A 17104-nucleotide genomic window follows, 5' to 3' on the forward strand; every position below is an offset into this window, starting at 1 on the left:
GGCAGGCTTAGAACTCCCGATTTGGGGCAGGGGGAAGCCAAGGGTGCTTGAACCAGGCGCCCCTCCTGTCTGGGAGTTGCCTGGGGAGGGGTCCCCCGGTTCTCAGGGCCTGGGCTGGCTGGGAAGATGGAAGTGCTGTATGTAGGAATCCATTTCCCCAAGCTAACTGGCTCTTTCTGCCTCAGGGAAAACTCCTAGAGAGCCCTTTCACCAACCACAAAACTTTTTTGGCCGGAGCCTCATAAGGGGACTGTGTCTCCCTAGATGGGCTCTGGTGGGTCTGTGGGCGGGCCATGCTTCCAGCGACTTGGCCTGTGAATAGATCACGAGGGGAGAGAAAATGGTAAAACTCTTATCTCATTTGCAAACATGAATCACAGCTCATTGTCTGCAAGTACTTAAGTTCTGTTAGAAGCATTGTTTGTAAGTAAGACACTTCAGTTATTTATTTATTCTGTAAAGTTGGGAAAGGAGTAAACAGCTGATCTCTTGCTTCCTCAGCAAAGGCAGGAAATCCCGGCACCCCCGGGATTCATGGGGTTGGGGCAGGGCGGGGGCGGCGGTGATGGTCACCTGTGCAATTGACCAGCCTGTTCCTGTCTCCCCTTGGCTGTGAGTTTGGTGGGTCAGTGTTTACAGACTGGCTTATTAACACAAGGCATGAACTTTGACCTAACTCAGTCACACTCAGGGTTTGGGCCAGATGAACTTTTCCATCACCCCCGACTAAGTTGAGTCATAACGTCCCAATACCTGTAAAGTTGTGTTCATGTGGATCCAGTTGCTGAGATTAGGTGAAAAGATGCAGTGTTCTAATTCTCAGCCTCATGGTGTTTGCCTTATAAGAATTCACTTAAGCCATATATTTGATCTGGGAAGTTTTCTGAGGATGGTGGGCTCATATCTCCTTGATGGTATGCGAGACAGAATATTTCCCACCACGCCCCCCAACCCCTGCCAAATATCCACTCCCTAATCCCCAAGACTTATGAATATGATGTGTGACATGACAGAAGGGACTTGGCAGGTGGGTTACGGTTATGAACCTTGAAATGGGTTGATTAGTCCTAAGTTACTCACCTGGAGCTGAAGCCCCAATACTTTGGCCGCCTGATGTGAAGAGTCGACTCGCTGGAAAAGACCCTGATGCTGGGAAAGATGGAAGGCAGGAGGAGAAGGGGACGACAGAGGATGAGATGGTTGGCTGGCATCAGCAACTCAATGGGCATGGGTTTGAGCAAGGTCCATGAATTGGTGATGGACAGGGAAGCCTAGTGTGCTGTGGTCTGTGGGGTCACAAAGAGTTGGACATGACTGAGTGACTGAATGGCAGCAGCACACTGGGTCCCCTGAGCAGAGAACTTTCTCTGACTGCTCACAGTAGAGAGGTGTGGTAGAAGTGGACTCAGAGGTTCTGAGGCTGGGGAGGGGTCCACACCCCCTTGCTGGCCCGGAGATGTAGGAGCCCACTTGCTAGGACCCCAGGGAGCTCAGGGTGGCCCAGCTGACAGCCAGCAAGGAAACGGGGACCTCGGTCCTGCAGCCACAGCTGGATTCTGCCAGCGCCCCCAGTAAGCCGGGAAACAGATTCATTCCAGAGCCTCCCGTGAGAGCCCAGCTGGCCAGCACCTTGGCTCTGAGACCCAGGAACACTGGGCGTCTGACTTGGAGCACAGTGAGATAATAAACGTGGGTGGTTTTCAACTGCCAAGGGCGTGGTGATGGGTTATGGCAGCAGTCGGGGGTGAATGGAGGTGGTGTGGTGAGCAGCCCGGGCGAGACTGGGTTCTCTTTCCAGCCTTGGCTTTGCCTGGAGGCAGGTTGACCTCCACGTGTCCTTCGCTCTTCACTCCAGGCCAAACTCAAACAGGGAATGTGGGTATTGGCACCAAGACATCTTTGACTCCTGGGTCTTAGTCGTCATGTGGCCCTTGAGCAAATGACTCCTGCTTCCTTAGCCTCAGTTTCCTCATCTGGAAAGGGGACTCAAGCCTGCCTTCCGCAGAGACCAGTGGGGATTCATTGAGATAGTGTCCTCAGAGCACAGAGCGCTGAGGTCAGCATTTGAGATAAGCCAGGCAGTCCATGCAGCAACGCTTTTAGTAATTTTTTTAATTTAATGAATTGCAGTTTAGAAATGTGGTGACAAGCGATTTCCTCTTTGGATTCGACAGTCACCGTGGCTGAAGGAAGGTTCTTCTTCCAAAGTTAATTTTCTACCGGGGAGTGTGACATTTGCTTGATAATAGAGATTATGATGTGTGTATTCAGATTAGCTCTGAGCAATGGTAATTGCTAGGAATATGGTAGTATTCCAATAAGTTTGGGAGTGTGGAGCTGCAGAGAGATCCTTCATGTTGCCTGGAACAGCAAGCAAGCTGCTACTTTGGGGGATGAAAAATTATATTTGATCGTAAGTAAATAGAAATGCAGACATTTTCATTCACTGGAGTTGCAGAAAAACAAAACTTAAGAGCGTATTATATTTCTGCAAATCTGATTTTACTTGGGAAACATTATACACATTTTAAATGTATTGTTGTGCCAGGGTCGGCCCAGAATAGCAGAGAGTTATCAGGATTGCCTGAGGGTATGTGAATTGTTCTTTCGCTTGTGTTCTTGTGACCTCTGAGGATGCAGGTAGAGAAATAGTCAGTGGTGAGTCCTGAGCTGGGTGCAGCCCAGAAGCCAAGTGCCTGTGCCCGAGGGCCCCTGTGACCTCTCTCTGTCTCTGTCTCTCTCTCTTCTCTCTTTTCTCCCCCCTTCCTTCTTTCCTTTCTCCCCTCCTTCCTCTCTCTTCATTAGACTTTGGATTTCCATATAATTACACACAGCAGTTGTAAGAAGTCATACAGGGAGCCCACGTACACATCGCCGGTTTCCCCCGAGATTCTATCTTGTAAAACTCCAACAGTGTCAGAACCTGGATGTAGATGTTGAAGATACAGAGCGTCTCCACCCCCAGCACCCCTCCCGGGGTCCTTTTGTTGCTGCACCCCCCTCCCGTTTCCCTGCCCCATAATCCCTGGCAACCACTAATCTGACCTCTATTTCTGCAATTTTGTAATTTCACGAATGTTCCGTGAATGGCATCTTGAGTATGTAACCTTTCTGGATTGCCTTTTTCCCTCAGCATAATTCTCCAGAGTCATCAGGCTGCTGTGTGTATCAGCGATTTGTTCCTTTTCTTTGCTGAGTAGTGTCCCGTGATGTTGGACGTGCCACAGATGGTTTAACCGTTCATTCGTTGAAGGATGTCTGGTTTTGGCTATTGTGAGTAAAGCTGCTGTGAACACTCATGCTCAGGTTGTGTGTGTGTGTGTGTGTGTGTGTGAACGGAAATCTTCATCTTCTGGGATAAATGCCTAGGAGTACAATTGTGTTTTGTTTGTTTTTAATTTTTAAAAAATTTTTGGCCACACTTTGCAGTATGTGGGATCTTAGTTCCCAGACCAGATATTGAACCTATGCCCCCTGCATTGGGAGCACAGAGTCTTTAAGCACCTGACTGCCAGGGAAGTCCCAGGAGTGCAATTATTAAACTGTGTGGTAGTTTGGTTTTTTAAGACACTATTAATACCAGACTTTTCCCCAGTGGCTTAGCCGTTTTACATTCCCACCAGCTGTGTGTATATGTGCATGTTTGTGCATGTGCATGGGTGTGTGCTTGTGTGTGATGGGAAGGTGTGTGTACATGCGTGTCTGCATGTGTGTGTGAGTGAAGGTGTGCATGTGCATGCGTGTGTACTTGAAGGTATGTGTGTGCATGCATGTGTGCACGTGTGTGCACGTGTGTGTGAACGTGTGCAGGTGCGTGCGTATGTGCGTGTGCATGCATGTGCATGTGAGATCCAGTCTCTCCGCATCCTTACCGACACGTGTTTCTGTTTTCCCCAGTCTGAGCGGTGTGTCGTTGGGGTTGGAATTTGCGTTTCCCTCGCTGCAGTGCACCTTGAAGGAGATCTTGGTGTGATTTGGGAGATGAGCCGGACTGGGTGCTGGGTGGAGGGGGGGCTGCTGATGGATTTGGTGAGATAGTTTGGTCTGCTCAGGGAAGGGCCAGAAGTCCAGCTTGCAGGGAAGATTCTGGAGGGGAGGCTGGAGGCAGTCTGACGGTGTGGAGGTACACAGTGCCGCACACTGCTGGCCGACGGCTCACCCAGATGCTCACTTTTCAGACTCTCTGTGTCCTGGGGTTGTCCTCAGAGAGGAACGTGGTGAAGAGGGGGTGCCATTTCACACAAGGGACTCGCACATCCATGGAGTTTGGTATCCGTGTGCTAGAACCAGTCCCCTGTGGATACAGGGCAGGGGGGTGACTGTGGGTTTGCTGCCTTCCCATGCACATACTTAGGTGGCTTAAACAGCAGGAATTTCTTACCTCCCAGTTCTGGAGGCCGGGGGTCCAGGACCCGGGTGTCAAAGGGGCTGTTTCCTGCTGGGACTTCTCGTCAGTTTGCAGGTCTTGCTGTGTCCTCCCATGGTCCCCCCTTATGTGTGTCTCTGTCCTAATCTCTTCTTGTAAAGACCCCCCTCATGGATGAGAATCCACCCTGATGACTTCGTTTTGCCCTCATCACTTATTTAAAGACCTTGTCTCCATATCCTGCCACATTCTGAGGTATTGGGGTTTGAGCTTCAACCTTTGAGTTTGGGGGACACAGCCCCTGACAGTGTGATTATCACGACATTAAGGCTTTTCCTCTTAGGTTTCACTCTGCCGTTGGTGGGGGTCACCATCTGGGTGACTTTTTCTGTAAGGGTGTGGGTCCCCAGTGCTGGGTGGACCCCAGGGAGGTGAGAGGTGGGAGGTGGGCGCTCGTGGTGGAAGCTCCCCCCGCTTTGGTCACAAGGCTCACAGAATCTAGTTCAGGACTCTAGTTAGTTTCTGTGTTAGATGTGGAAATTCCTTGTTATCCAGTTTTGGACAGGACTTTAAGGTCTGGTCATTTGGGACCTGAAAGGAAGCTGTGCAGTTTTGAAGTCTGGTGTCACAGTCTGGGGAGGTGTAGATGGATGACTCATCGAGCGTCACCCGCCTGTGCTCACCTGGCTGAGTCTCAGGAGACTGAGACATCCCCCTTAGGTTTGTTTCTAGTTTCTTACCAACTGTGTTTTTGTGGCTCGAATAGAGTGGCCAGACCATGCTGGATCCAGAATCCCAGTTCTCCCATGATGGCGAGGAGGCCCTGGGTACCCAAGTTGCTCATTCACATTGGCCCAGCAGACAGTCCCAGGGGCTGCTCTTCACTCTGTGGACCAGGAGGCTGGCTCTGCCAACAGTCACCGCAGGCCCAGTGTGCAGTGGCCCCGGGGTGCTCGTGCGGCGCTTTGATCTCTGTAGCTAACGGGCCAGGGCAGGGTGTTGCTGGTGGCAGGTCGTCTGGATGATTGAGTGTAAGCTCCGTGTTAGCTCAAGACTGCACTCATCCGCCTACCTGCATGCTGGTGGGCTGCTGCGTGTACATACACAGAGGCGCTCTCTGCCTTCAAAGGCAGATGGTTTCACCCCAGACAGATGCCTATCAGCTTGTTAAATTTTCATCTGGGTGCCTTAAGGAGAAAAAGATGTTTTCTTTTAGCATGCGGTGTGTGCCAAGAGATCACAGGTTTGGGGTAGGAGAGATTCCTCTTTGAATCTCAGCTCCACCTCCTCCTAGCCAAGTGACTTGGCTGAATTGTTGCCTTAAGCTTTCTCCTTTGTAAAAACTGGTGATCACGCCAGCCTCCTTGGGCAGTTCTGGGGATAAAGAGATAGCCCACTTCAAACCTGGCCCCTGGGCTGTGCTTGGCAAAGGTTAGTTCCTTTTGTTATTGATTGTGAGAAGCCTTAGGCTGCTCTAGTGAGTTCAGGCTCTGCCCGGCTCCCCAGTCTGACTGGGGGACCAAAGCAATGTGGACCCCGTTGCTTCTCATCTCCTGCTGGTTGGGAGCTGCGGGTGGAGGATGGGGAGAGATGTTTCATGGCTTCCCTAAAACTTTAATGTTCACATTGAGGTCAGACCAGCAGCCTGAGTTCCTACGGATTCCCAGGGCAGATCCCTGAAGCTTCCAGGGACACATCTCTCATCAAAAATGTTGCTCTGTCTTCTTTCCTGGCCCATTTGCTGTTCACAGATGTTCCTGCCTGTCCTCGGGAGTGTGATACAAAGTTTATATGCCTTCTGGAGTGATTTTGTTTAACTTAACGTGGATACGTTAAGTACAGTTTTAGGTACACGTGTAACTGTTGTGATTTCTGTTCTGAATTAGGGTTGGCTAGTTGCTGTAACTGGAGAAGGCAATGGCACCCCACTCCAGTACTCTTGCCTGGAAAATCCCATGGACGGAGGAGCCTGGTGGGCTGCAGTCCATGGGGTCGCTAGAAGTCGGACACAACTGAGCGACTTCACTTTGACTTTTCACTTTCATGCATTGGAGGAGGAAATGGCAACCCACTCCAGTGTTCTTGCCTGGAGAATCCCATGGACAGAGGAGCCTGGTGGGCTGCTGTCTATGGGTTTGCACAGAGTCGGACAGGACTGAAGCGACTTAGCAGCAGCAGCAGCAGCAGTTGCTGTAACAAACAGCCCCAGCGTTTTGCTGGCTTCATACCATGAAAGTTAGTTTTTTCTTCACGTCACAGCCCAAGTGGGGGTGGGGAGGGGACCCAGGGGCTCTGTTCTGTCTACTCGTTCAGGCACTAAGGGTTTTTCTATCCTGTGGCTCTGCCCTCTGCAGCATCTTGCCTTTTTAACTTGTGGATGGGGGAAGACAGAGATGCAGGACAGTTCACAGGAGATTCTTCCTGGCCAGGACTGGTACCCACACTTCTGCCCTCATTCTTGTGTTCAGAGCTCCATCCCTGGCCAGCATGTGGGACTCAGAGATATAGTCCTGCTGTGTGCCCCAAAGGAGGAAGATGAGGTGGGTCTCCTCCACCTATTCCTATAAATACGCATTTTCCATTGATCAGCATGAACCGTGGTGGACTGGTTAGAAATACGGGCATTGAACACCGGATTGTAAGATCTCATACCTTTTAGTTTCTGACAGTCCGGTGGCAGAACAGATGGCCAGACCCCTGCAAAGATGCGAAGGGATGTGAATGGGGGCAGCTGCTGCCTTTTTCTTTGATGTTTGTTCCACCACTTAAGTCCTATAGCATTTCAGGATGTTCTTTGTGTACTTAACCCAGAAGGGTCCTGGGGCAGGGGGAGTGGGCCTGTGAGCATAAAGAAGGCTGCCTTCTAAACTGGTCATCTTCATATTTGTTGGCAGTTCCCATTCTCACCACCCTAAAATGTACTTAGCACCTCCAGACCCCATTCCCACCCCTGAAGTCTGTTGAAGTCTTCTGGCTTCAGAAGATGTTTACTAAAGCCTGCTGAGAACCGCGTTTGCTTCAAAGTGTTGGCATTTGTTTCCTTATAAGAATGGAATAATTTCTCTTGTTTTTTTTTTTTTTTGTAAATTGAAGTATTGTTGATTTACCATGTTGTGTTAGTTTCAGGTGTACAGCAAAGTACAACTTCAGTTTCATAGCTGTATAATGTGTGTGTGTACATATATATACATATATTCTTTTCTGGATTCTTTTCCATTATAGTTTATTGTCAGTTGTTGAGTATAGTTCTCTGTGCTATATAGTAGGTCCTTGTTGTTTGTCTGATTTATATAGAGTAGTTTGCATCTGCTAATCCCAGACTCCTAATTTATCCACCCCTCCTTTCCCCTTTGGTGGCTCAGTGGTAAAGAATCTACCTACCAGTGCAGGAGTTGAGGGTTCAATCCCTGGTCCGGGAAGATCCCCTGGAGGAAGAAATGGCACCCCGCTCCAGGATTCTTGCCTGGAAAATCCCATGGACAGAGGAGCCTGGCGGACTACAGTCCATGGGGTCACAAAGAGTGGGGCCCGACTTAGCAACTGAACAACAACGGCCTCCCCTTTGGTGACCGTACATTTGTTTCTGTGTTTGTGATTCTGTTTCTGTTTTGCAAATAAGTTCATTTGTACCATTTTTTAAGATTCCACATGTAAGTGGTAACACGTACTTGTCTTTCTCTTTCTACTTAATTCACGTAGTATGACAGTCTCTAGGTCCATCTGTGTTACTGCTCAGTGCTCAGTCCAGTCGCTCAGTCGTGGCTGACTCTCCACGACCCCATGGACTGCTTCCTTGTCCATCACCAACTCCCGGAGCTTACTCAGACTCATGTCCACCGAGTCAGTGATGCCATCCAACCATCTCATCCTCTGTCGTCCCCTTCTCCTCCTGCCCTCCATCTTTCCCAGCATCAGGGTCTTTTCCAGAGAGTCAGTTCTTCTCATCAGGTGGCCAAAGTATTGGAGCTTCAGCGTCAGCATCAGTCCTTCCAATGAATATTCAGGACTGATTGCCTTTAAGATGGACTGGTTGGCTCTCCTTGCAGTCCAAGGGACTCTCAAGAGTCTCCTCCAACACCACAGTTCAAAAGCATGAATTCTCCAGTGCTCAGCTTTCCTCATGGTCCAACTCTCACATCCATACATGACTACAGGAAAAACCATAGCTTTGACTAGATGGACGTTTGTTGGCAAAGTAATGTCTCTGCTTTTTAATATGCTGCTTAGGTTGGTCATAGCTTGTTTTCCAAGGAGCAAACATCTTTTGATTTCATGGCTGCAGTCACCATCTGCAGTGATTCTGGAGCCCAAGAAGATAAAATCTGTCACTGTTTCCATTTTTTCCCCATCTGTTTGCCATGAAGCGATGGCACCAGATGCCCTGATCTTCATTTTTTAAATGTTACTGCAGGTGACATATTTCATTCCTTCTTTCTTTTAATGGCTGAGTGGCATTTCATTGTATTTGTATACATTCACACCACCCTTTCTTTATCCTTTCATCTGTCGATGGACGTTGAAGTTGTTTCCCTATCTTGAGGTTCCCTATTTTGAGGTTGTTTCCCTATCTTGGCTGTTGTGAAGCCTGCTGCAGTGAATGAGTCTTCCTTTTCTGAAGTAGCGTTTGTCTTTATGATCCAGTGGGCACTGAAAAGGGCTGGACGGGCGGATTGGTCAGAACTGCAGGAACTTAAAGTGGCGTGAGGGGGCTGGATGGTGTGGGATATTAGAGAACCCTGGACCAGGAGTCAGAAGGTCTGGGATCCAGGTCTGGGCCCAACACCTCGTGCAGCCTTTTCCACCTCCCCGACCTCAGACCCTGCACCTGGGCGCTGGCAGAGTCCCAGAGCCTGTGGTCACCTCTCAGCCGCCCTGGAGGAGCCGCCCAGATCACGTGTACAGAAGAGCCTGCCCCAGGAAGAAGCGTCACTCGGGCTCGCTCGCCGTGTTCCATTCACTTATTATAGAGAACATGAGCAGCATCTGGTGATGGTTTGCATCTGTCTTTAACTGAAAGAGGACTGTGTGAACTTTTACTTTTCATCAAGTTTTGTAACTTTATTTTATGTGCGACAGGTTGTCTGATAATTGATTAGCCTTCTGGGCAGCTGAGCATTCTGAATGATCTGCTTAGCTGGGCAGCTGAACCCGCGTGTAGGGCCGAGCAGTGATGTAGTCACGGAGTGTGTCCCCGCTTCAGGGGTGAACGCGGCCGTCGCCAGCTCCAGGGAGATTGGCCAGAGAAGAAAATGGTACAGCTCCTCCCTCCCTCCCTCCCTCTCTTCCTTCCTTCTTGTTTACTTGCCAGCTTTGTTCTTAGACATTGAGGATCCAGAGTTACCCTGTGTCTCATCTCCGCTGGATTCTTGCCTTTGAGTGACTTACCCACAACTCTGCGGTCTTTGGGGCTTTGGGGATTGCAAGGATGTGGATCTGTTTGATTTTTTTTTAATTTCATGCCTAAACTAACTCATTCAGTTTGTCTTAGACTGTGTCCTCTGAGCCCTGAGCTGTGTCCAGCCCAGCTCTTGGGATCTCTGATCGGATTTCTGAGACCGAGGTGGCTGCCGCCTACGTGGAAAGGGCATCCTTTAAGATACCCTCCCCAGCCTTCTTGGCCTCATTTCCTGCCACACTTCTGTCCTGCCGGCTGCCTGGCTGGCCCTGGGGCACTGTCTGCAATTTCCTGCCTTAGTTCCATAGGGTCTCCCCCTCCTGGTATTGCCTCCTGATCCCTTCTGTCCCTCTGTCCCCATGGTTCCCAACCTGGGGCTGGGGGGACAGGAATGTGTGAGGGCTGAGGCCCCAGTGAGAATGGTGCTCAGCCCCAAGGGCCCAGGAGTCTTGAGGGATAAGGAGGGGGCCGGCAGGGAGAGAGCCTGGGCGGGGGGCAAGAAGGCCCCGGGGTCAGGGAGTCAGGATGGAAGAGACCAGAGGCCTCCCTCCCCCAAGCTCACAGCACTCTCAGTTCAGTCGTTCAGTTGTGTCCAACTCTCTGTGACCCCATGAACTGCAGCAGGCCAGGCCTCCCTGTCCATCACCAACTCCTGGAGTTTACTCATGTCCCTTGAGTCGGTGATGCCATCCAACATTGGTTTCCCTCTTAATTTCATCAACCTGAGTCCCATACAGCAGATTCTGGGCTGATGGACCAGGAGTCCTAGTCCTTACTGCCTGGTTAGGGACTCGGAGCAGCTGCCCTGAATGTGGGGGAGGGGACTAGCCCGAAGCTCACAGCCTTGTCCTTGGAGTATTCAGTGATAGCGAAAGTTGCTCAGTCGTGTGCGATGCTTTGCGACCCCATGGACTATACAGTCCATGGAATGCTCCATGCTAGAATAATGGAGTGGGTAGCCTTTCCCTTCTCCAGGCGATCTTCCCAACCCAGGGATTGAACCCAGGTCTCCTGCCTTGCAGGCAGATTCTTTACCAGCTGAGCCACCAGGGAAGCCCGAGAATACTGGAGTGGGTAGCCTATCCCTTCTCCAGTGGATCTTCCCAACCCAGGGATCGAACCAGAGTTTCCTGCATTGCAGGTGGATTCTTTACCAGCTGAGCTATCAGGGAAGCCTCAAGTATGCAGTGACATCACTGCAAAGAAGGTCCATCGAGGGGAGGCGGCCCCATCCCAGCCAGGATGTGGTGCTGGCTTGAGATGCACTGGGGGCTCCGAAGCCCCTCCATGCCTTTGTCCTTCCTTGTCAACTGTGGATGACAGTTTCTGCCTCACAGAGTTGCTCAAGGCTTAAATGGGCGAATTCATGCCAAGTGGGTTTCTGTGATCTGTGTACTAGTGACTTTCTGGGTTGGCTGTATTTTGGTCCTGTGCATTGGGGGTAGTTAGCAGCACCCTTGGCTTCTACTCTTGATCCCACTAAGAATTCCCTTCCTTCATTGGTGACAACCCAAGATAGATCCAGACATTGCCAAGTGTCCCCCTGGGGGCCGGATGGCTCCCACTGGCGTCAAGGGAGCGCTGGGAGTCACTCCAACTGCTACCCAGCACTCTGTGTGTATTTACTGTAGTGGAGAAGGCAGTGGCACCCCACTCCAGTACTCTTGCCTGGAAAATCCCATGGACGGAGGGGCCTGGTGGGCTGCAGTCCATGGGGTCGCGAAGAGTTGGACATGACTGAGCAACTTCACTTTCACTTTTCACTTTCATGCATTGGAGAAGGAAATGGCAACCCACTCCAGTGTTCTTGCCTGAAGAATCCCAGGGACGGGGGAGCCTGGTGTGCTGCCGTCTCTGGGGTCGCACAGAGTCGGACACGACTGAGGCGACTTAGCAGCAGCAGCAGCAGCAGTATCGCGTAGCGGGCGCAACGTGGTATCGAGTAGCGGGCGCGGTGTAGTGTGGTTGTTTGCTCTAGTTCCTGTGTTGCTAGAAGCAAAGTCTTTGCCACACATTTGGGAGGAAAAGTTAGAAACCTGTAGGACTTGTTTCCGAAGGCAAGGCGGTGCTTTGGGCAAGAGTGTTGAGAGAAGGGAGCCTGCGGGAGTGGGAGGGGGCAGCCTTACAGCCGGGTACCTGGGCTGTCTGCGGGTGGTCAGCTGACACTGTGTTTCTTCTGTGGTGGTGTTCAGTCGCTAAGCTGGGTCAGACTCGTTGTAACCCCATGAACTGCAGCCCGCCGGGCTGCCCTGTCCTTCTTTCTGAGAGACAAGCAGCAGTCTTGAGGTTGGGTCCTGGCAGAGATGCACAGATTACCAGGGGCGTGATGGCCCACCCCCAGCATCTTGTCTAAGAAATACCGTTCAGCCTCCCCACAGACCTTCATCAAGACGGGAAGTCAAGCATTTGCTCTTGGAGTTTTATTTGCTGGAGTCAAGGCACTTATCAAGACTCCATTCTCCCCCGCTCCCCGAAAATAATAACTTATTTTCTTTAGCATAATTGACTTTACCAGGGGCAAATAATGATTTAGCAGGAGGGAAATGTGATTATTTTTCTTCCAAATTGCTGTGCTTCTATTAACTTGGCAAGATTTATTTTCAAGTCCTTCTAATGTCATGTGTGTTGTGCTGCCCGTCTTTCACAGGCAGGAATGTGTTTTGGTCTCCCAGGCACTGTGACCAGGCAGCCAAGTTCCTTTGGATTGTTCCTGGGGGTGAGGGGCGGGTACTGCTTTGAGGATCAGCCTGGAGAGGCAGGGGAAGGGAGAGACGGCTGTGGGAACCGGGACTGGGGATGACTCCCAGGTACAGAAGGGAAAGGGGGTTCGTTCAGCTGACCTCACTGTGCCTGGTGGTACATCCTTACCCAAGTTCTGGCATGTCCACCTGTGTGTTCTGGTCATGTCGCAGTGCCTTTGCACATGCTCTTTTGTCTGCCTGGAAAAACCCTTTATTTACCTCCCGCTGTCAAGCTTTTCCGGGCTCAGCTCAGCTTATACATCTTCCTGTTATTTTATTGACGTCGAGTTGATTCACAGTATTGTGTTAATTTCCGCTATACAGCGAAGTGACTCAGTTATACATGTGTACGTTCCTTTTTCAGATTCTTTTCCAGTATGGTTTATTGCAGGATACTGAATGTATTTCCTTGAGCGAAACAGGAGGACCTTGCTGTTTATCCATTCTACATAAAATAGTCAGCAAATGTTAACCCAAACTCGCCACCCACTGCTCCCCCCCACGTCCCTGGCAGCCACGGTCTGTTCTCTGTGTCTTTGAGTCCGTTTCTGTCTTGTCAGTAAGTTCCTTTGAGTCATACTTTAGATTCCGTCCCTGTTGGCTCAGATAGTAAACAATCTGCCTGCAATGTGGGAGACCTGGGTTCGATCCCTGGGTGGAGAAAGTCCTCTAGAGAAGGGAATGGCTACCCACTCCAGTATTCTTGCCTGGAGAATCCCATGGACAGAGGAGCCTGGCGGGCTACCATCCATGGGGTCGCGCAGAGTCAGACTTGACTGAGCGACGAGCACTTTCACTTTTTCTCACTTTCCATGCTTGTTTTACAATGTGTTTGTTTCAGGTGTACAGCACAGTGGTTCATTATACCTACGTGTGGATATAAATATATACATGTGCACACGTACGCATATATATTCTCTTCAAATTGTTTTTCCTTCAATGGGTTATTACAAAATACTGAGTATAGTTCCCTGTGCTATACAGTCGGTCCTTGTTTGTTATCTATGTTGTATATAGTAATTCAGAGGTCCGCAGCTGCTTCCCAGGTGGCATTAGTGGTCAAGAATCCACCTGCTAATGCAGGAGACATGAGACTTGAATTTGATCCCTGGGTTGGGAGGATCCCTTAGAAGGGGGCACAGCAACCCACTCCAGCATTCATGCCTAGAGAATCCCTTGGACAGAGGAGCCTGGTGGGCTACAGTCCATAGGGTCACAAAGAGTTGGACACGACTGATGTGACTTAGCATGCACCTACAACCTCTGGGGTTGTATGCCTGATGATCTGAGGTGGAGCTGATGTAGTAATAATGTAGTAAAGGCACTTGAATCATCCCCAAACCATCCCCTCCCCCACCCGCAGTCCGTGGAAAAACTGTCTTCCACAAAACAGGTCCCTGGGGGCAGCTGGGGACCTCTGCAGTAATTCACAGGCTCTTAGAGCCAAAGGGGCAATATCATCTTGGTTTCCTAACTGAGGGGCCAGGGGTGTGAGTGTGGAGCTGGACGGGGACCCTTGCTGGCAGGCCCCGTTTAGAGCTTTAATGAACACAAGAGGCCTCTGAAGTGCTGGGTGTGGGGAAGGGGAAGTGAATCTTGAGTGAAAGTTTTTTTTTTAAAAAGTGATTTAACAGAAATCCAATTCCATAGGATTCCTGCCTCTTCAGCTGTGTTGCCTTCAGTTGAACAGAAAATAAAATCTCCAGTTTTCACCTGATCAGTAGTTACTGGTGGGGACCACATGTGGTCAAGGGCTCAAAAGCATTTGTCTGTACAATTTCCTTCTTCGATGCCTATGATTTACAGGCAGGCGCTTAAAGGTGGGATTAACGTGGACTCAGCCTTCAGAGTGAAGAATGTAAGGCCCTGGGAATGAAGGATGGATGGAAGTGTTTCCTAAGGACGAAGCTTCAGCAATCTTGGCATCAATAGTATGGCATTATTCTTCCGTTCTTAAAATTGATCTTTTATTTACCTGCCAAAGTCTGCCAGTTACCTGCAACTATGGGCAGCAGCTTTGCAGCTTTGCTTTAAATGTGTCAGCCTACACAAACTTTAGACCAGCTTATAAAATTTTCACAGGGTTTCCCGCCTTTATCACTGAGTTAATGATGTTTCATCTCGTGGTTGCGGTTGCATCACAGTCTGGAGAAATAGAATGGTGGTGTTGAGTCTTGTTTCCCCCCCCACCCCTTTTTTTTTTTTTTTAAATGAGTGCTTCTTGTGTCATACAGGGCTTCCCTGGTGGCTCAGTGGTAAAGAACCTGCCTACCAATGCAGGAGGTGGAGGTTCGATCCCTGGGTCGGGAAGATCCCCTGGAGAAGGAAATGGCAACCCACTCCAGTACTCTTGCTGGGGAAATCCAATGGACAGAGGAGCCTGGTAGGTTACAGTCCACGGGGTTGCAAAGTGTCAGACATGAATGAGCGACTTCACTTTCTTTCTTTTCTTGTATCATACAGGGCTTCGCTGGTGGCTCAGTGGTAAAGAACCTGCCTGCCAAAGGCAGGAGATGCGGGTTCGATCCCTGGGTTGGGAAGATCCCCTGGAAGAAGAAATGGCAACCCACTCCCGTGTTCTTACCTGGGAAATCCCATGAACAGAGGAGCCTGGCAGACTGTAGACTGCAGGGTCTCAAAACTTAGCAACTAAACAGCAACAACATCTTGTGTCCTATAGCCCAACTGCCTGGGCAGTGAGCCTAATTTGCCCTCTGCTTATGCTCTAAAATGTTTTTAATTGTGTACATACACACACACACACACACACACCCATACCCCAGGCACATACATGCACAAAGCTGGGTGAAATCCCAGCATTACCTGGTCCAGCTCCTGCACTTTACCCTTCTTGTTACCTTTTCTTATGATGCAGGGAGGTCATGAACCCCTTTCTAAAATACACACACGGCAGGGTGTTTGTGTCATAGACACACCCATGTGGACGACCCAAAACGTCAAGGGGCAGCTGAGACCAAAGGAAGCGATGTTATTAGAAAACCTTCGTGGGATGCTCCCAGAGCAGGAAAGCTTCAGATTCTTTTCTTTTCCTGAGAAGGTGACAAGTGGGAGGAAGACCTAAAATGTCAAGTGGAGACTGCAGTTTTAAATGGAAGCTGACTTACAGTGTTGTGTTAGTTTTCAGGTGTAAAGCAAAGTGATTCAGTTACACATATGCATATAGATTCCTTTTTGGATTCTTTCCTTTTATAGATTATTACAAGATATTAAATATAGTTCCCTGTGCTATACAGTAGGTCCGTATTGTTTCCCTGTTTCGTATATAATAGTGTGTATGTGTTAATTCCAAATTTCTCTCTCCCCGCCCCCTCACCGCTCCCCACCGCCTCCTCCCAGTGTACAGACAGCTCTTTAACAGTGGAATGAGATTTTCTTGAACTGTTGCTTTTGGTGAATGGAGTGAGTACCATGTTCATCTCAGAACCTGGGGAAACCCTCACGAGCAGGGAGGGGATGGCTGACTTTGCCCTGGAGTACAGACCTGATCAGAGGAGTCTGTCCCATGACATCAGTGGGGAGCTCCGCGAGTGGAATAAAACACTGTGGCTATTGTGTCTGTTTATCCATCCATCCATCCGTCTGTCTATCCATCCCTTTATTTTTCCAGTTTTACTGAGATATAATTGGCACTATTGTTCCGTTGCTAAGTTGTGTCTGGCTCTTTGCCACCCCGTGGACTACAGCACTCCAGGCTTCCCTGTCCTTTACTGTCTCCCGGAGTTTGCTCAAATAGAGCACTGTATAAGTTTCAGCTGTTCAGCGTATTGATTTAAACTACATACATGATGAAATGATAATCACAGTATTTATTAAGCATCCATCATGTTATATCAGGCTTCCCTGGTGGCCCAGACAGTGAAGAATCTCCCTGCAAAGCAGGAGACCTGGGTTTGATCCCTGGATCGGGAAGATCCTCTGGAGGAGGGAATGGCTATCCACTTCGGTATTCTTGCCTGGAGAATCCCATGGACAGAGGAGCCTGGTGGGCTACAGTCCACGGGGTCGCAAAGAGTCGGACACGGCTGAGCGACTAACGTACACACATCATGTTATATACAACATTAAAGAAAATAGAAAAAAAGTGTTCCTTGTGATAAGAACTCTTAGGATTCGCTTTCAGCCATTTTCATATATAACATGCAGCAGTATTAATTATATTTGTCAGGTTATACATTACATCCTTAGTACTTCTAGCACCATAGTAGAATTTCCAGTTATGCCCTTATACCTGGAAGTTGACTGCCTTCATCCAGTCTTCTTCCCATAGTCCCCCTACCCTGCCTCCCCCCACTTGCTCCCATGGCAATTTTAAATCAAAAGTAAAAACGTCATTGGTGACCAACAGGAGCCCTGGGTGTGACTGCCTACCGAGGACTGGGGGGCCTGGCCAGTGCTGATGTGACTACCACGTAAGCGGCCAGGGTGCGCCCCCTCTTGAGGAGCCTTCAGGAGGCTGTGCACCCATAGCTGTTAGAATCCTACAGGCAGGAATGGAAAAATGGCAGACCTCCCCGAGGGGCAGGGATGTGATGTGGGGTGTGCCTGCTGTGTGTGTGTGTGTAGAGGCTGGGGATTGAACCA

The 17104-nt window shown here is 49.7% G+C and overlaps 1 protein-coding gene across 3 annotated transcripts in view; it reads left to right on the forward strand.

Moving 5' to 3' along the window:
* DOCK1 (dedicator of cytokinesis 1) overlaps positions 1–17104 on the forward strand; it is a 560005-nt gene that overhangs the window by 3069 nt on the left and 539832 nt on the right. The window contains exon 1 of one of the 3 annotated variants that reach the window (XM_055560922.1): positions 578–3273. The exons of the other annotated variants lie outside the window; for them this stretch is intronic. Within the exon in view, the coding sequence (XP_055416897.1) occupies positions 3255–3273 (19 nt within the window). The 5' untranslated portion in view covers positions 578–3254. Of the gene's footprint in view, positions 1–577; positions 3274–17104 lie in introns of those variants that run through there. 3 annotated transcript variants of the gene reach the window in all.

The sequence above is a fragment of the Bubalus kerabau genome, chromosome 22 (assembly GCF_029407905.1).
Source record: "Bubalus kerabau isolate K-KA32 ecotype Philippines breed swamp buffalo chromosome 22, PCC_UOA_SB_1v2, whole genome shotgun sequence".
Lineage (NCBI taxonomy): Eukaryota > Metazoa > Chordata > Mammalia > Artiodactyla > Bovidae > Bubalus > Bubalus kerabau.